The 21,065-nt window shown below is 38.7% G+C and overlaps 1 protein-coding gene across 2 annotated transcripts; it reads right to left on the bottom strand.

Annotated features, from left to right (window-relative positions):
* Positions 1-341: 341 nt before the first annotated feature.
* On the bottom strand, positions 342-21,065 carry ptdss2 (phosphatidylserine synthase 2). Of its 2 annotated transcripts, none has more exons than XM_041996526.1 (13): positions 20,842-21,065; positions 19,947-20,327; positions 15,769-15,870; positions 14,284-14,366; positions 12,017-12,084; positions 10,570-10,704; positions 9,024-9,074; positions 8,396-8,509; positions 7,457-7,575; positions 7,208-7,322; positions 6,271-6,416; positions 4,460-4,645; positions 342-2,759 (listed from the first exon to the last, which is right to left on the bottom strand). In XM_041996526.1, exons 2-13 carry the CDS (start codon positions 20,177-20,179, stop codon positions 2,606-2,608), a joined length of 1,506 nt encoding a protein of 501 aa, XP_041852460.1. In that variant the 5' UTR covers positions 20,180-20,327; positions 20,842-21,065; the 3' UTR covers positions 342-2,605. The 2 variants fall into 2 exon arrangements, with proteins under 2 accessions (XP_041852460.1, XP_041852459.1); XM_041996525.1 differs by having other exon boundaries at positions 19,947-20,299; positions 20,842-21,064.

A 21,065-nucleotide genomic window follows, 5' to 3' on the forward strand; every position in this document is an offset into this window, starting at 1 on the left:
TTTCAGTGTCCTCTTGTTAATGTACTCATCTCAACCTGTTCACCTCATCAGTGAAACATTGGTTACTATGGTGATGGGGTAAACATGAACCAGGATGGACACCAGTCTGCTATGAAAAAACATCAATTAAAATCTCTTTAACTTATACTTGCAAAATTAGAAGAAAAGTAAATATAGAATCCATTTCTAACTTGTCACCACAAAATGCTGCAATAAAAACACATTTATTAAAAAAAAAACATCAAAATGTAATTTCTTTTTATTGAAAACATTATAAAATTATGTGGAGCAGCAGCATATTTAAGCTTTCTAATCCTTAACATTTACACATTTACACAGACCAAGTTGAAAGTGGCATTTACTGTACAGCAAGTTGTCAAGTCATCATCCAGGAGAACGGACTGCACAGAGCGATAATAAAACGTCTACCGCCCCCATGTGGCCACAAGAGAAACAAAACAATCATGTTGGAAAAGATCCTGTCATTTCTTCATTCCCTGCTTCCTTTGGGAAGTCAGGGTTAATGTGCAAATTCAAGACTTGCATTGGTTTAAACTTTTAGGACATTTTAAACCAAAGAATTTTAACCAGTCTGAGGCCAGGTGCACAATGAGCACAGGAGTCACTGTATTAAAAAAAGAAGAAAGAGGACAAAATAAATAAGACATCTGCATGATATACATGAGTGAGCCATGTAGAAATGACTAACCTTAGTGTATTGTTTGGCAAAATAAAATTAATGAGCAGACTGTTGGATTGTATTCACCTGAAAAATGACTACAGTACTATAACATCAGCCTCTTTTACAACAGCAACATCTGGCGCTAGCGTCACAGATGTTGTCTACTTTGTCCTTAGCCATGTATCGCAGAGTTACGCTGAGTAACACGGAAATTTACAACTCATCTCTGACAGCCACAAGACAAAGACGAAAGGTTTTTGGTAGCAGTTGCTGAGCATGACTGAAGCATGCTTGAATTTTCAGCTCCTTTCAGTTTGAGCATTTCTGATTTTTTTTTTTTTTTCCCCTCCTGCAACAAAATGAACATGAAACTAGAGCTGTCAATAACTGACTATTCTGCAAATGATCAGCTAATCTACTCATCGATTAAACATCAGCATTTTGTTCGCTCTACCGTCTGAAAATGACCTGTTTACTCCCACATCCTAATAAAGTACAGCATCAGATCCTCACACTGAGGAGTCAAACTGTAGTAGTAGTGTTGGTGACTTTAGCAGTTCTGGGTGGTTTTATGGCTTTGGCTTGGCCCAAAGAGCAGCAAAAGACCAGTTTGGCTTCCCAAACAAACGCCCATATTAAACCTTAATTTCTCCTTCTCAAACAAAGTTGGTTCTCCTATTGATTTGGCTTCATTCAACCACAACAGAATATGAAATTATATTTAAAAAAATATAAATTTGGCAGAAATTACATACAAAAAAAAAAAAAAAAAAAAAAAAACACGAAAAAAATATTTTGTGACTGAATGAGCCGCACACCGTCAGCCATCATCCAGATTTCTGTCATTTGCTCCCATGTATGTGTCCATGAGGAAAACCAGTCAACGTCCTGCCAGTGTGATTGTCGAACATGTGTTTTTCTTTTTTCCCACACAAAGAATCTCCAGCATAATCTAGTGTTTATATTCAACCAAATATTTACGATTACCCCAAACAAATAACTAATATAATGCCTAAGAAAAAATAAAATGAAAGAAACTATCCCCACTTATCATGTATATCACCATATTTAACTAGAATATGGTACATTTTGATTTTTTAGTTATTTGGTTGTTTATTTTTTTTACAAACTTTTTTTAAAGAGAGAAAGCTTTGGCCAGTTTTCTTCTCACAGAGTGGGCCTCAGTGCTCCCATGAATGAGCCCTGAATTGCCAACAAAAAGTGTCCTACATGCAAACAATGTTTCAAGTACCTGGGACCAAATCTGCTCTAAACTATGAGAAATGTGCTGGCGTGTAATCCTAATTTAACATAAAACTGTCATGATCCTTAAACTAAAAAAAAAAAAAATCCATGGTTCTCTCATGGACTACAAACAGAATCCAGATCAGTCTTTATACAGGCAGACGTGTTAAATGATCTGTCTCCTCTCATCTGCATGAATGCAACAACACCACAAGCATATTTACAGTTGTGGATATTTTCCTAACATGCTCCTCTGTTTCTTTATAAAAAAAAAAAAAAAAAAGGGAGTGCAGAAGAGAAACACAAACTAAGGAACGCAAGAGTGTATCATTATCCTTTCTAAACCTCCTTGCTTTAATCCACCTCTCCTGAATTCAGATTCCCCATTACCAGCCAACATTCAAGACAATCACACAAAAATGCATCATCATCTGTGTTAAAAACAAAATGAGGTAATTCCCTGTAGTATGAAAATAACTACACAATTACACCAAGTTACCCCCTCCCCTCCCCTCCCCTCTGTTGAATAACTAATCAGTTCATGTTGGCACAAGTACAGCCTGCATGTGTGTCCATCTGCTTTTCCTCTACATTAGACTTTGTGCAACAATTCCCTTCTTTGTTTTCCTCATCCAGACTTCATCCTTCCCCCTTCAAAATCACTGCCGTGACTTCCTCTCAGGACTTCCTCTGCCGCAGCGTCTCAGAGCTGCCGTTGAGTTTGCTTCGCCCAGACGGGGTGGCTGTGTTGCCGTTGCCCAGCGTGCGGTCCCAGTCGACAGGCGCTTCCTGCCTGCGCCGACGGGTCTCTTTGTAGCGGAGTGTAATGTCACTGTGGGAAGGTGGGAAAGGAGACAAAGCTATTACTAGAAAGAAGCAGTTTAGGGAACATTTCTGCCCTGCTGGTTTAAATTCTACTGTTTAAATTGAGCTGCTGATATGCAGATGTGGTTATTATTGTTATTATGAATTAAGTATTTTTGTTAAGAAGCGTCTTTCCTTAAGCAGGAAACCTTTATGGTGAAATGTTTGAGCAGGTAGAAACTCATTTCTTTAATGGAAACATAACACCTACGTACAGTATTTAAGAAGAATAATTGAGCTCAAATGAAAAGTCAGTCAGTTGGCATTAGCTGCCACTTTATGATCCTCTGCAGCACATGTAATACAGGTGAGGATCATGCCACATGGTCATGCCATGACTACATTTGAGTTTGTAGATGACGATAAACTGCTGGAAAATTAAATAAAGTCTACAATTACATTTTCAGGAGTTGAATAATAATAATAATAATAAAAAACTTACTTTGCCTTAGAGTCAAAAATCCACCACCACAATTCTGAATAATACAATATGTAGTCTAAGATGTATTAATACCATTTACATCCCAAAGAACAGTGGGGCACTTTAAACTTCCATCATCATACTCAGTTGTCTCTGCTGAAGCTTACCGAAACACATTACATACGAGGAGTGAGTCGGGACACATCGGAGTGGCATGCGAGTGTGGCTCTGCAACTCTGTTCAGCCCTCTCAGTTTCAGTCAGTAACTCCTAAAAGCCTTAAAGTCTACACTGCTTTTATATCTTGGTTTCTGTCCAGCAGCTCTTACCAAAAAAATCCAAGCGCTTAATAGGTGGAAAACTACTGAAACATTTTCACACAATTTCACCCATAAACTGCAACGTGACATGCTTTTGGTGTCTGGTGTCTTTGATGCACTGTTCGCTATGACTGGAGGGAGGTGCACCATGAGAGGTGGTGGAGCTGATCTGCTCAACTCTTAGTTTGTTAAGAACGTTTTCAGTAGATAAAGCTGGCATGCTGACTAACAGTATGTGAAGTGGTTGATTGTTCGCTCTCACTTTGACAGCGTCAGCACAAACATGATTTCCTCAGCATCACTAGAATGTGAGTTAAAATGGTGTGGTGGGAAATGAAGATGAGAAATTCATCACAGCAAGAAAAGGTAAAGTGCCGAGCAAAAGGTGGATCAACAAGGAATGATCTGTGTTTTCTAGAGAATTAAAAGGTTGACAGGTTATTATAACCAGACAATGAAGTGCTAAAAGAGGGAATAAATAAATAAATAATAGAGCACTGCTGATGGGAAGAAATGGACAGAGCAAGGCATCATTATCCTATTACCTACCTCTCCTGATAAGGACATTACTGCATTACTGCTGAGCATAAACAGGATGGGGTTGGTAAGGAGGGAGGGAGAAAAAGCAGACATGAAGCTTAACATGCTGGGGAAGAGCTGCATCTAACAGGAATACTTAATAGAAAAAGTGAATTACATAAACAAAAAAAAAAAAATGTCACATGGGCCTGGGGCAACAGAAACAAGCAAATAACTATGAAAAAAAACAAAAACAAATGGACTTGGCCCAGCTCAGGCCCAGAGCTCAGTCTTGCTTAAACTCCTCCAGACCACATCAGCTGGAAATGGTAAATATGTTTTGTGAATAGAACTGAGTCATTTATTATTATTATTACTTCACTTGCAATTTAAAAAGAAACGTTCTTACCGAATGAAAAATCGCCATAAGGTCCAGATAAGTATGAGGAAGATTCCTAAGAACCAACACTGCATGATGAAAAAGGGGATGGGCAACATGATGGTGTTGGGGTCATACTTGACCACTATGAGAAACTCAGTCACTGTGATTGCTGCCACCAGCCATGCCTGCTGGCCGAGCTTCTTGTGGAACTTTCTGTTGGAAAAATTATACAATGTGTTATTACGGAAAAGTTATACAAGCCAAAGGACATTTCTACTGCCGCTATGGAATTTTGTGATGTACTAAAATAAATATTACATCAGAACAATGCCACGGTGCCACAGGGGCCTCATTTATCAAACAGTGCGTAGCAAAGCAGACTACTGGTGGCGTACGTAGGGAGAAAAAGGAAATGCAGCACACAAAAACTTTTAGATTTATCAAAGTGTGCACACACACGTCCTACGCCTGTTTCCCTTTATAAATCAGAATCAACTCTAAAGTTGGCGCAAGTGAGGGAACGCCTTGCCACACCCGCATGGTGGCTCTACAAGGTCAGGTGAACGCCTATAATAAATATTCATCACATCATTTCCATGATGGCTCAGGAGGGGAAAAGAGGGAAGAAGCAGATTTTTTTGGGATGTGAGACTGAGATCCTGATGGACCATTTTGAAAAACATAAAAAGGTTTTAACTGGTGGGCATGGCGTGGGCATTACCAGCGTCAGAAAGGCAGAGGAGTGAAGCAGGTGGCAGATGCTGTCAACGCCGTGTCAGAAGGCAAAACACGCCAGAGGCATCGGATAGTGCAGCTGGATATCTCAACTGGCTGTGCACCAAAGTTTGAATCCCACTGGCGGAGTATTAACACCTTCCAGTTGGGCCCACGGTAGGTCACTTTGGAGAAAAGCGTTGGCTGAATGATGCTAATTTAGTCCTTTGTTTTAATTTATACAATAAATATGTACAGACACATCTGCAGAGGGTTCTATTAACGAGGTGGGAACAAATTGGGACAACAATAAAAAGCTTCTTGTAAGAATAAAAAAATAAAAGGAAATCCACCTCTTGTGTGTTTCATAAGTGTTGCATCACTTCCAGACGCTCCAGCCTCCAGTCTGCTTCCCACTCTGCTGGGTCTTAGAATGAATGACCATTTGGTAGCAGTTGCTGAGCATGACTGAAGCATGCTTGAATTTTCAGCTCCTTTCAGTTTGAGCATTTCTGATTTTTTTTTATGCCACTTTTACTGGCACATGCTGGCAGCAGACTGCCCACCTTATTTAGCTGAATGTATTTTAAGTTATGTTTGACAATGACAGAACATATTTAAGTGGTCTCATTAATACCATCTCTTTTTTTTCTGAGCCTGCACTCCTAGAAGTATTATTATCGAATGTGCATCTTTAATCATTTTTGCAAATAGCTTTAATACAGAGCATGTGGTGTGAAATGTAATATTTGATTGTGGAAAATGTCTCACATTTCACATCATTTCCTTGATTTTATTCTGTGCCTTGGTGTCGCAGTTTCCCGTTTTTACAGATTTTGTGCGTACAGGAGAGTCAAGAGTTGCCATGGAGGTAGGAACATTCTCAAGTCAAGTTTGGTTTTTATAAATTCCAGAAGTTGACTATAACTGGCGTACGCCAGCTTTTGTACCTACGCCAGCTTGTTAAATGAGGCCCCTGTTCTGAACAAACAGGAGTAGCATCTGCAGTAGATGTAAACACACTCCAAGCTATGAATGATGATCCAGACAATGCATGGACTCAGTGTATTTACATGTGTGACAAACATATCAGCCGCACCAGTTAATTCAGCACTGCTACTCACGGGTCATCCATGAAGTCATAGATCTCCCTCATGGCCACGCCTCCCACGTTGACGAAAAAGACGAGGCGGAGCAGTACCAGGTAGTGTTCGGGAGGCATCCACAACACAAACTTCAAGTAGAAGGTGTTCAGCTCTGCTAGCAGGAACTAATGGAGGACAAAAATAAAAACACATATCTTAAATGAGGAGGACAACCAGCTGAAAAAAGGCAGAGTAAGGACCAAAAAGTATGAAAAGGGACTAAGACAAAATGGTACTGTCATTTCATTCTTTGCTTCCATGACAAAAAGGTCTCGTTTTAAAACCAGTAAACATAGAATTGTTCATACTGGTGTAATAATACCTCAATCTAACGGATCCAACGATCAACAAGCCAAAAGCAGAAATTAAAATGGAAAATATGAATCAAATTATCAACAGCAATCATTTGTGAGACGTACATAAGAAAGAAAATTTGGATTTTTTTCTAATTTGTTTTATTCTAACAACCAAAATGTCTTATTTTTATTTGATGAGGAAAATGTTGTTATCCAAAGGTGTGGTTTAATTGTGATAAAGCCAGACTGAACCATCTTAGTTATAATCAAGTTCCATAAATGTTTTGTTTGAGACTCTAAACATGGGTAAGATTTACACTATATTCTGCTTCAATATCTACAAATAGAAAATTACTCTTTTAGTTTTATATTATAGGAAAATGTTAAAGCTCAATATGTGCATCAGTCTACTTGTTAAAATACTGTTTTCATTTAAATGCCTGTCTGAGCTTGTTGTTTTATCTTTAACATGAATGAAAGTGATCGTCTTAAATCAGCATCCGATATCTTCTTGTATTGAAATCAAAATTGTATCAAAGGGAAATGTGTGATGTCTGCAAACATCAATTCGTTACCCATAGAATCGAAATAATCTTGTATCGTGACCCCTTAGTTCCTACCATGAAGATGATGCCCAACACAGCAAGCCAGCGACGAAGGCTGGAAGCCGGCTTCCACTCAAACTTCACCCAGCTGTAAGGAGTGAACTGGAATGCAATTCGCTTTATCTTCCCCCTGTGAGGGAAACATACCATTAGGTACTTATCAACATGTGCACGCTTCATGTAGGCATCAGGTGTGGAGCAGTGTAAGAAAAATGTTAAAAAACAAAAAACAAAGTAATTTTTTGTCCATTTATACAGACGTACTTGTATGTAGGAATGTTCCAGAGGCCCTGCCACTGATAAGGCTTCATTGACAACCAAGCCAGGGTCTTCATGCCGCAATAAATCCCCAAACCATTGCACACCAACACATCCATGATCCACTAGAGGGAGAAAACCATTTTATTTAAGGGTGAATGAGGTCAAGAAATCCTTCTACAGGTTTATAAGATTAAACCTTTTCTAAGGACAGTGTGGGTGTGAACAGATCATGATTGGCTTACATCTCCCCGACTCTCCTGTTTGTTTTTGTTTTCTATTGGAAACGCTGACATTTTCTCTGTCTTCTAAGATAATGGATTTTAATAACCTAAACAAAAAAGAACACAGCCAATCTTTGTGTTTGTGTGTGTGTGTGTGCGCACTTCCTCTGAAGCACCATAAACTCTTGTATTTAGAGCGGTTTAGATCATCTAAATTACATTTAATATCTAAATGTATAAACTTGCAGATTAAGTCATATTTACTATAAATTAGTTATTATCTTACACAACTGCAGCATTAATCTGACCCAATATTACATTGTCAGTTAATAGTTGATCCTTGTTTAGTATCCCTACAAGTTCTCAAATCCCATTTTATTGCTTTATTTGACCACTTTACTTTCATATAAGTATAATATAATATTCTTATCATGCAAACAAATGAGTACTTAATTGCTACCATAAATCTGAACAGCAAAATGATTGCTCCACTGCTTATATTGTTCCTTAACCTGCAGCTGTGCAGAGCAAGAGCTCGGCACATCTTTTCTGCTCTTTGTAAAGTGACTACTTCTGTTTTAAATCTCCAATAATTCAAGTGTCATAAAGCCTTGTTTTGAGAAACTTTGACATAAATCTGCTTTCAGTGCTTCATAAGAACATCTTTTCAATATGGATGCACTAGCAACAGTAGAGCGTGAGCAGAAATACTTATACGCACATGGTCCCACCAGCACTCTGAGAAGTTGGGCAACTGATGCTCCAGACTGTATTCCAGGAACTCAAACATGACACTGATGATCATACACATCCACCAATCCCGGATCATCAGAGTCTGAGGAATAAAGAAGAAAAATAAAAAGGTAAAAAGGGTTGATGATAGAAACTTTATTCTGTTCACAGCTATAAATTCACAGAAGAACTCTTGAAATGTCAGGTTTTCTTGCAATGTGGTTATTACATACGAGTATGTGCAGGCTGACTCACATGCTTGAAATCAAATTTATCACAGTTTCTTAATCTTTGCCAAGTCAGACGCTTTCATTAAGTAGTTCCCCTTTCACTTCAATAAGAACCGTTATCTTCGAAATAGAGAAAAAGATGCATTTTTTAATGGCTAAAAAATTCTTCTTTTTTCTACATACCAGAAAGTCTGACTTGTCGTATCAAACCCACACCTTTTAATTTTAATTTCACTTGATCAACTTCTCTCACAAAGCAGGAACTGAAGTTTTTATGGTTTTAATCAGAAAGGTGTACTGGGGATTCTCAGAAATCGAACAGCAACAAAGCTGAGTCTGTGTTGAATTATTTCCAGCTTTAAGTTATGCAGCCTTTTCCAAACCTACCTTGATATACCATCCCAGGAAATGAGCTGGAACAAAGCCATCCATCTTGTCCTATTGAGACAAATTACAAATAAACACCAAATTCTGCTCACTAAAATGTTGTTTAGCTTCACCCAGTGTGAAACTGATGCCTAACATACAATCGCCCAACAAACATTAGCCAATTTTCAGGCGACTTGCAACGTAAACAACTAAAACCCGTCCCACCATACTCCAGATAAGTAAGGCGCCTTAAACTGAGAGTGTGAAAATGGGAAGTAACTGAAGCACATTTACAGACTTTAAATTCTCTCAACGCATCTGTCATATTGCAACTGAAGCATATAGAATAATCATAATTAATCAAACAGTCCGCAGCCAAGTGAAGCACAGGTCTTTATTTAAGAATGAAATATGAGTAAATGTGCTGTTTATTGTGTTACAAGCACATCATCGAGTTCATTACCTCCCAGCAGGACACATGTAGATAAACATTCAGCTTTTGATTTGACAGGCGATGGATCAGTTAACACTGTCATTGTGCATGACTGCCTGCTGTGTTTACCTTCATAAAAATCAATGTCAGGTAACAGGAAAATGTTGTGATTATTGTGGCTGACCATGTTATAACACCATATTGTCTGTATACAAGATAATCCAGTTCTTTTAGACCCTCTGTATATTGCACTGTCTCGCTTATATAAATTAAAAAAGCATTTATGCTTGGTGATGTGTGTACAGTCTGTGTGCCCAAGATAGAAATGTACTTTATCTTTAGACAGTTTAAATGTTGAAAAAAAAAACACCACATCTAGTTCACATTCATACTGCACATGGTGGAAATGAGCACAGTGAATACTGGGTCACCAAGCAGGACAAAACTTAGCTGGGCATCAGAAAACACTGAAAGAAAATACATCTAAGGTCACTTCTTCACTGTGCATCCACATACACGGATTCCACCTTGTTTAGCACCAATTTCCTAAAAAAAAAACATCCAAACCAGTAGAACTTTTTTTTTAATATCTGGTCATAATGTAACATTTTGCTGTGGTTTGTCCCACTCAGAGAGGCTGCAATCAGGCCAGCATCAGAGATGGGTTTAGGTCACGGTGGCAGAGGTAAGGCTGCCCCACCAAGGGAAAAGAAGTCCTGATTCTGCACCAGACCCAAACCTCTGTTTGATAGCACAGATAAAACTCGTGGTGGGCATGTGTGGGACTCCAATAACAAGCAAAAGGTGCAAGAGACATGACAGGAAGAGAGCTGTCAAAAACAGAGGGAGTGAGTGAATAGAGAAAAGAGAAAAGGAGAAACTGTCTCAGTGCAGACGACCATGCAAAGTCCTTTTTTTTAATGCAACCAAATTATTGAAGATCTGGGTCATTTCCTTGTTAGTTGTAATTGTAGACGAAGGGCACAAGATCATAGCTGCAGGATGGACTCAAAAATGTTACTTACTAAGCTGTCTTCAACAGATTACAAATCACAAACGGAGTAATGTTTGAAATGATTAATTCGTTTAAATCTGCACTCATGACATTTAAGCTAAGTGTATTTTTCTCACCCAGATGTTGTGAAAGGGGTCCGTGGCGTTCCCTGGATCGTAGATGAGACAGTTTCCGCCATAGTCGCGCTCTGGGAGCGGTACCCCTAACTTGGGGTCGATGTACTTCATGAATTGCCGCCCATCATGCACCGTCTGTGTGACGAGTTGTTAAAGTGGAAAATTACAACTGTGGAAGTTAGAATTTACTTAATTTACCTCACACTTTTTGTGGCATCAGAATACAGTTTTAAAATTTTCCCTGACCTAGAACTTCAATATTCCTCACACAAATCCACAGAGTAGATGGTTTAAGTAGCTGTCTGACTGAGTTACATTTTAATTTAACTGGAGGAAAGAAAAGAAGCTTCCAGGGATCAAAGCGGAGAAATAATCGGAGCAATAGAGCCTCGTTTTTTAAAGAAATCCTAGAGTTTGACCCCTAGTTTTAATATATCTTTATGGCCTCCATCTGGACTTCTGGAAGGTTATGAAATCCAAAATTTTAACTGGAATATCAGCAGCTTCTTCAGTGAAGAAGATATATTCCTGCATTGTGATGTAGGAGAGAGGCGTGCTATGAATGTACACACTTCACTTAACACTGTTCATTCTAAGGATGCACCAACTAAATCAGATGGTTTTAAGTTAACTGGCAGAAGATTTTCTCCCACCTGTAAATTACTTTTCATTTATATTTAATTTAATTGATTAATTTATTGAATTGGTTCAAAGAGAAATATTTCCCACGGCAGCTAAGTTCCAGCAGCCAATGACGGCTCATTGGCCTGTGTATCCGAGACTGTTTTCAGACAGACACTGTTCTGGTTCCGGCTCCGTTCTGGAGTCTCAGAACCTTGGAGCTTTCTGGCGAACCGGCCCAAAATCACAACAGTTTAAATATAGCCAAAGGAGGAAGACTTTGAAGAAATAAACAAATTGAAAATTTGGGCATAAAAGTTGATAGTTAAGTCTTTAGGCTCCATTATAACATACGGCTTCCCAAAATAAACTATAATCTGTTTAGTCTGTATAGTATGCTGTCAATCCGCTGTTGTTACTAGCGCACCCTTCAGCACGCATCGCAAACATGAACCAGTTGCAACCAGTATCTTTTTGGGAATTATAAAAATCGATTTAATGCCCAGCTCTACATAGCACTGATGAATCTTTTTTTTTTTTTTTTTGGTCACTGTAATGCACCACATACATAACAATAACACACTTAGCAACAAACTTATCCTCCACCTAGAGGTTTTCACTGCAAGTTAAGAAAATCCAAAGCTTCCAATATGAGATAACTTACACACAACAACCTAATACCTAAAATTACAAAAATGATTTAATATTGCTTGGTTAAAGTTGAAATAAAATAAAATAAAATAAAATAAAATAAAATAAAATATCTATAGCTCACCCAATCTCTAATGTTTTAACAATTCTAGGTCACAAGTTTTCCAATACACACCTGAAACAGGATGAAGATGAGGAACAGTTCATAGACGACAGTGACACAAAGCCAGAACCGCCAGTAAGCTACAGAAAGAGAGAAACAGGTTACAAAAGATATTAATAAACTCACTTTTTGTCCTCAAAACCAGCACTGGATTAGTCAAACTAGCCATTCTGAAACCACGCATGCAGCTCTGAACATTTTCACTGAATTCCAACTTTATTGTTAAGTTATTTAACACAACTGCTGAGATTTAAAGTTTAGTTTTCCTTCTGATGAGATCCTCTCAATTACATTTATATACATTTATTATCATCTACCAGGGAATAAAACCATTTTAGTTCTAACTGAGTCCTTTAATGAGTAAAGGGCTGAAACATATCTATTTTTTCTTATCCAGAACCAAGACGCTATTGCTGTTGCTACTAGGGACAATAGCTAGGGCTGGGCGATACGGCTGAAAACTGAAATCATGGTACTTTCTGGCTTTATCCTGATACAAAATATACATCCTGATGTTTTGAAATTTCCTCTAAAACACTGTATAAATATTAAATTCAACATTACCATGCATAAAAACACACCAGTGGGATTTAAGTAAGCTCAGTTAATTTATCTTTATTGTGATTTTTTTTTCCCATTTCAACAAACTTTATTTTGAACCAGGAACCTGCTCTCAAACATTTAATAAAAACCAACAAACTCCCACCAACCCTAGAAGATCAAGTTTATTTTATTTTCTATAATTACTCAATTAATATCCAATATATTTTTTTCATTCAATTATTTTATTTTAAAAAATATTATTTTATTATTTAGGTTCTTTTAATTTTGCACCAGATCCCAACAGAAGTAATCTAAGATCCCTTTCCTCTAGAACAGGTTTATAATTCGTCCTTTTATTAAAAAAACGAAACAGCCTGGGTTTTTTTTTTTAATCTTATTCTTATGTTGACATGTAATGACGTCGCATCATGTTTCTACATGCTGCATGCACACACAGGTGAGCGACACATGTTAGAAATTGTTTGCATCAACCACCTGTAAAACAGACAAGAATATCTGGTTTAACATCAGCTCTTATTTAATAATAAGAGCAGCTGGAGGAGTTTCCTGCTCCGGTGTACTAAGAACTTCATGTCCATCGGGAAACAGTCTCATTGTCGTCATTTCTGAGGCGTATTACTGCTTAAAATATACGTCTTTCATACAGCTTCTATCTCTTAACGATTGTAAACTAGCTTGCTAACTAGCTAGCTGCATACTCTGTGCTTCTTTCCTGTCTCCCCTGAAACAACATCATGCGTGTGCACAGGAGAGTTTTCTGTATGGGTGGGAGAGTGAGCTGTCTGCTGTGAGAGAGAGAAGCTAAACTACGAAGAAATTCACATGTAGACGCTGTAAACGCTGCCGGGCCAGTGTGTACTCGATGTTCGGGAGATAGACATTTTATATATCGCATGTAAAACTTCTCAGGATACATCGAGCATATCCGATATATCGCCCAGCCCTAGCTGCTACTGTAATATTTTGTGCATTAAAACATGAGCCCTGCTTTCGTGGCACTCCCAGCCTGTGATCCAGCAGGATTACAGGCCACTGGGACTTTTGTTTTCCCAGGATACAAATCTGTCGAGTGTAAACTGAAGTACAACAGGATGAACAACACACACACAGCCAACATGACTTGCTCGGCAGATCAGGGTGCGTGATTTAAGCAGTCTATCAGTGTAAATACACCTGAACATTGTATTTTAACCAGAAAAATCAGGGTGATGCACACAAAAAAATGCAAGAATGGCAAAAACTAACACTCTAGATGCTGTTAGAACACAGCCATTTGTTACATGGGAGCTCTAAGCAATGGCCCATTGGTGCCGACTGTACAGACAACTTTAATGCTGGCACATTAAAGTAAAGCTGGGAATAAAAATATACAATCTTTAAAAAGCTAGCATACTCTAAAAACAGAGTTAGGTTAAAAGAAACACTGAGCAGAAAATCTTTCTGGTCGTACTGTGCAACTCTCTGATCAATGGAAGGCGTTAAATGTTTAGCTAGGCTTAAAAAAAAACTTTACTGAAAGAAAAATGTTCTTGTTAAATGTTCTTCTTGCTTTCAACGTAGGGTTACTAGTTGTCTCCTGACAATTACATTTAGCTTGCAACTGACAACCTGCCTTGTATTTCTTACAAGATGCAAACAAGTAGTTCTCAAACACACTTATAGTTTATTGAACTGCCAGCAGTGCACACAGAGAAGAATTAACATGCTTTTCATACCTGGATGTGGTCTGGTGAAGGGTCCATCTTTGGCTTGTGTCACCCCGAAACAGAGGAACACCAGGATGCTGGCCACAATACCCCTGCAGCAGCACAATTGCAAACACATAAGTTCATGCTGCAGTATACATGTAAAAAATATTCTTCAGTGTGGATTGAAAGCATTTCAAGGACTTGAGGATCCTATTCAACCTTTCTTTACAGATTAAACAAAGCTACACGGCGCTGAAGACAGAAAGTAATGGGATATTTTTCGATCTTAGTCAAATCTGGATGTCTGTCTACGCTGCTGTCCATGCATTTATACCTTATTACATTTTCCTCTATATGTAGATCAGGCTAATCAAAGCTTTGCTGCCTAACATCTGAGAGCCCAGGACAGTGCTCTGAACGTACAAGGCAGGATATAGGACACTAAACACACACTGAGATTAAAGCTTGTATGTGACTGAGAGGTTGTGTGTGTGTGTGAACTACTGACGGCCAATCAAAACACACAATGTAGATTGTGAATTCATTGTAAAGGCAAGTGTGTAGGCAAGATTCAGACCATATACAACCCCAGTTTCAAAGCACCCAGACTCTTCGACTACAAAGCCATGCTGCTGAAATAAACGCATGCTGTTCTTACCTTCTAGTGTTTTTCATAAAAACAGTAACGTCTCAGTTTCATTATTTGATGTTTTCTTTACTCTATTTTGAATTTAATATTAGCTTATGATATTTATAAATAATTGGATTCTATTTTTATTTTGATTTTTCAGTGTCCCTTTTTTTTGGGGGGGGGATCAGGATTATCTATAAGTGTGTGAGTGTGCTCCACTACCCGATAAAAGCTTTAGGGTGTTTACCCCAACAAGCTCAACTGTGCTGACTGCAGCAAATCCAGTTAAGAACCTTCCCGCAATCTCTTACATACACCAACACTCAAGCACAACTTAGGATCACTCGCTCAGTCTGTCGCAAACACACACACTTCCTTGTGCTTGGCTTTCCTTGACGATCTCAGCCCCTTTATGAGGTTGATACTTGCAAAAATCCTATGAATATTTTTACCATTTTAAAAAATTAGTAAAAGGACTTGCCATAACTTACACTAGGTAGATGGTGAAACAGTCTTATTTTGCTCATATCTGAAGATCAGCTCTTGTTGCTGCATAATTTCTTCCCATATATTTTTAAATGGTGGTAAGAAAAACATTTGTCTCTAATTCCACGATGCGACCTATTTATCAGGTTTGAAGTGCCATGATCGAGGACACATTAAGGAGATAATGATAATCTTTTATAAAGTAGGGCGATGGGGAACATACTCATTTAAATCTTTTCTCTCATGATAATGACTGAAAAAAAAATCATAGCATATAATGTAATCTAATCAAAAGGCTCTAAAGGTTTAAGTAGATTTTTTAAATGCCCTTCCTTCAGAGTTCTGCAGGACTTTGTTCATGGAGACAGAGGAAGTGATAAATCCAGCCTACTGACCTTTTAGTGTTGTAAGCTGTGTCCTGAGGAGTCTCTTCCAACAGGGTGACGTAGACCAGAGCACAGGTCAGAATGAACAGCACCGTGACCGTATGAGCTCGCCTTTGGAAGGAGTGGAAGAGAAAACATGGAGAAGAAGAATATAAATGCTGGTATAGGGGGGGAAAGTCGACAAAAGCCACTGAAAGAGAGTTTAAAGGGAAAATAATATGTTATTTAAGATGAAAATGGTAGAAATATTAGAATATACAATGTGAATTAATAGTTTAACACGCTTCCTGTTAGGAAAAAGGTTTAATAGACTTAAACACAGTAGAAAAATGGCCTTTAAACTTTTCTCAAACCTAAAGCGAAAAAGTAAAAAATGATTTTCTGATTAGTTTTCTGTCAACTTGTCTGACTGAATTGTGAAGCTCCTCGTTTCTGTTGATATACCTGTGAACATTAAACATTGTCCTGCCTTGTTACATTTGAAATGGAGCGTGAAGGCCATGATGTCGGTCACTAGTTGGCTGTTAGCTATCTTGTAGACCGATGCTGAGATTTATTTCAACAGCAAAAGCAAAATATAATTTTTCCATTTACAAATATTCTCTGGCTCTTTGAAGGTCTGAGCATTTCAATCGTCTTTGGAAAGCTAACACAAATCTACAAGAAAGTGGCAAGCTAAAAGGAAAACCTTTTTTTTCCCCGTAGTAAGATGCTGGACCGGAAACTGGTGACTGTAAAGGCCATACCATATGACCCATAGGATTCATTTTTATGTGTGGTATCTGTGTAGTCAGTAATGTACTGAACCAGACCATTGCCACACCGAAATACACCTGTAAACTACTGATTGGCTCATATTTGCTTTTTCCTGTTTTCTACTGAGTGGACAGAACCAAAAAACCATCCTCACTATGTGATTGTCTCAAATTCTAAATATCTGGAACAGACAGATGTATTAAGTGCATTAAACACCTCATATTCTCCATGTGCTCTCAGAAAATAAACTTATCCATTTTAACAGTTATAGCACTTGTAACTGACTAGAGTTAAGCGCCTTTTTAATGCCTTAAACATTTATAGCCAAGTGACGACACTTAACAGACTAAACGTGTAAGATCAGGTAAAACAACTACACTTAACATGGGTGAGCAGCCAATGTACAATATAAGGATATACTTTGGAATACCTTCAGAAAATCTGGAGATCTACTGCTCAAGACCACTAAGAGATTACAAAAAACTCTGCCTTCTTGGTGTACTTTGCTGCCTTACAAATAGACGTTAGCGCTTTACACCTTTTTAGCAACTTATTGACATTTTTACAGCCCTGACATCCAAAATTCATTGTGCAAGCTTTGTAAAACAAAGATAGCAAGTTCCTCTCAGCACTTGCAACCAGAAAACAGAATGAAGAAATAGCTTCATGCTGGCAAAAGAGGGCACAGTTGCAGGACAGAGTTGTCATGTTGCAGCATAAACACTGCTCATGTTTACCGTTTAGCAAAATTCGACCTGCTGCATCAGTGACTCTTTGATATGTATTCTAGTGGCCAGGCTCACATTTTTTTTTGTTTTTAAACACCGTTTTCTCTCATAACGGGATAATTTATATCTTTATCATAACAGATTATACAAATGTGGGGTCGCGATGGGGTTGTAGCTGCTCCTGGTCCATCACAGAACCAACACAGAGACAAACATTCAATCAAACTCGCACTCACCCCTAGCAAGAATTTAGACACTCAAACCTGCCGAACATGCAGCAGTCTGTAGCTGAAGGAGCTCTGCAGGGCTGTCAGTGTTGGGGAGGGGTGTGGGGCGGTGGGGAGGGGGACTGTCCTTTAACACGAAAGCGAGCTTAGCTATCATCCTCCTCTCATCGTCCTCAGTACAGTCAAGCCAGCAGCGACACAAGCTGATGTCAGATCAATAAACATCCATCCCTGATCAATGCATCCAATTTCACTTCTATCAAGTCTGAAAACGGCTGACATTGTGACATGTCTGACAATTAAGGTTTTACCATTAATCATTCACAGAATTACACAGATACACCATGATTTCCCTCTCCATGGAGTCCATGTCATGGAGTCCATTTTAATCAGTAGGTGTAACACAGTAAAACTTACTTTTGCGCCCACTTTAATCATCTCATTATCTAAAGAAAACAAACTATTTTCTCGAGATAACAAGATAAATTATCCTGTCTTCACGTAAAAACGGCCCTCGTTATCTCAAGATAACGAGAAAATGAACTTGTTATCTCGAGATAATGATTTAAAAAATAAAAGTCCAGCCCGGCAGCTCTCGGCTTCCCTAGTATTGAAAGTTTTAAAGATAAATAAAAAATCACATAACACTGGTGTAACTGCTTGGTAATGCCGTTTAACTTCAGTTTAGAGTTTTTTCTTTTTTTTTTCCAAACTGCTGACAGTTATGACAGTCATTAGCATTTTCTCTTTGTTCCACCTCCTTATTCAACCTGTTTAGCAGGAGACAGAGAGGAGGGACTGGCTTCTCTCTCTTGCCTGACAACCAAACAACAACATCAGGAGTGACAAGACAGAAATACAAGTCTGGTTCAAGTGAAAGACAGATTTGGATTAGAAATGCATCTGTGTGCTTAAGTTTGAACATCTAGATAAATCAAGCTGCTAATTTAAGACAGTCTCTCAGCAGAGAAGTTTCAGGGCTGCCTCAAAGGTTAAAAAGGGTTGACATATTAAGTTTATTTGTATCCAACCAGAAAAGCTCAAGAAAATTGGCTGTAGTTTGAACGCAAAACATAAAGTATTTTTATGAATTAAAAAAAAAAAGAGAGAGAGCGAGAGAAAAGAAAAAATAAATTTGGTTTCATCAGACTGATGTTAAAGCTGGTCCTCTTTTCTTGGATTATGTTAAACTTCTTGTGTGTGTGCCAACAAATGCATATGCAAGTTTTCCTTACCAACAAAAGGAATATGCTGTCTACACAGAAACAGTTCTTGGGAGCGTCCCACACAAAGCCTCAAGGCTTCTGTATGGTCTTAGTCATCAGTAACACACTGGAAGCAACTGTCTTTTTTTCTACAACTTCCTGCCTTTCCAAATCTTTTTGCAGTTATTGAAAGTCAGCTGTCAACAATTTCCTGGAAGTTTGATTTAAGGCGAAGGCTGGTAGCGGTAGGGTGTATTCTAAAAATAAATAAATAAAAACTGCTAAATGGAAACTTTAAATGACAATAGCCCAAAGATTTGAGATGCTTCTGTTTATTTTAGTTATCTAGTTATTTTTTAAACCTTGTTTTAATATGTTTGTGCAGTTTTTCCCTGTAAATACTCAAAATGTCACATGAACCTAAGGTTCAGTGCTGAAAACTAAATTATAAGACTCTGCTATAACCAAAGTGGTAGATCCAGCTACTGAAGCCAAACACCTTCCCTCTAATAACTTAAACCACAAGCAATGTTTTGGTCATATTGAGACTAAGCTGAGCTACAGTTCAGAAAAAGAATTCTACCTTTAATTTGGATAGTGTGTGTTGGATAAAATTGCCTTGTACATGCCTATTAAATTTCTCTCTGGTAAGACACTAGCCTTTGCTACCAAGGATGCCAAACAGCTTGGCATGATACACACATACTAAACTCAGGATAAAATATTCCTGTAGCGACAAGTTGAAGGGCCAAGCCAGCGACTCAGAAGGTTACAAAGGGGAATGTCACTTTTCCAGACCAGCTGGTTACGCTTGCATAACACCTGAATCCTACACATTTCTACACACGCTTTTTCTGCCTTTGTGTTGTGCATGCTGATAATATCTGCCTTCAAGTCTGTCATGGATATCTTTTTGCTGAGGGCGCAGGGTGGGATATTAGCTGGTGTCTTCTCACATTAGCCGGTGTCTTGTCAACGACTAGCTCTGAGTTGGATGTGAAAAGTAATCATCCATGACAGCATGGCAAACACTTGGAGAACACCTTTAAAACTGGGGACTACGCCTTTTGTGATTTCAGTACAACAAATTTCTTGCTGACCTGAGAGTCCTCAGACTTGTATGCATCACAGTACATTTACAGATTTGTAACAAGGCTGCAGTAGTTGCGATTAATGGAGGTCATCTAAGTCCGTCTTTCAGATAACCTTGATAGACAACACATCCTTGCTGACAATGAACACATGGACCCCCCCTCTGAATCATAACTCACCAGAAAAAGGTGTTGGTCCCGTCGTCATAGACTTCGCATTCAGTGTTTCTCCGGTACAGACTCTCCCTAGAGGTTTGTTTTATCATCTTGGCTTTTAAGGTTGTGCTCTGCTCCGGACACCCGAGATCCACTGAGCCGTTATTGACCTGCTCGGCAGAGGATGCGGCGGTGGCGCACTTGCCGGTGGCGTTGCTGCCGGCTACGCTGCTTTTCCTCGATTCGGGCTTGGTCATGGCTTAACTAGCCAACCGCAAACTGTGATTTAAAAACGATCTGGTGCGGTTTGGTTTATCCCTGAATGCTGCCCCTCCTCTGTCATCTGCGTCTGCCCCACCCAAGTGGTTGTCAGCATCCTGAGGTGTTCGGAGGAAATGAAGGTTACTAGGACGATAACAGGGAGGAGAGAATAACCTGAAAATCACGTCCTGCAGTTCTTTTAATTGCTGACCTGCCCAGCTCAGACAGACAGACAGATACCAGGCAAAATAAGCATATGGGAAATGTAGCTAACACTTTTCTTTGGCAGAGCCTACATATAACAAATCACGTCTAAATAGCAAGCAATGCTATCGTGTGCCAGCAATGGCGACCACAAACATATTCACTTTGGGGACATTTAACAGAAGGATATCGGATGATAAATTATAGAATGTGTACCGCGATGGGCGCGTAGAATTAATGACAGATTTGTTAACTACGTTAGCTATTTGTAGCAGAATCTTTTTTTCTATTTGACCTTGTCCCCAAGGTAAAGTTAACTTGCAAGCTGTTATTAATTAACTGAACGGCACGAAACCATCATTATTCAACACAGCGTTTCACCGTGTAAATGTAAAAACTGTCTGTACACTAGCTTGCCAGTGGCTGCCTTTAAAATGTTGCTAACGTCACTTACCAGCTAAATTTGTGGGATTACTGGCTGCCGTCCGGATGAGTCCGAGAGCCGCTACATTTCTATAAACGTTTTAAATCCGCTTTGCTTTAAGATAAAGTTAATTAATGGCTAACGGTATCACAGAGCCGGAGACTGCCACCACTGAAGCTACAAACAAACGGTTCACTTTGGGGTGTCTTTCGAGAGTACAGTCTACACACATAATCACATGGGCGAAGCGTTTG

The sequence above is a fragment of the Melanotaenia boesemani genome, chromosome 10 (genome assembly GCF_017639745.1).
Source record: "Melanotaenia boesemani isolate fMelBoe1 chromosome 10, fMelBoe1.pri, whole genome shotgun sequence".
NCBI classification, from domain to species: Eukaryota; Metazoa; Chordata; class Actinopteri; order Atheriniformes; family Melanotaeniidae; genus Melanotaenia; species Melanotaenia boesemani.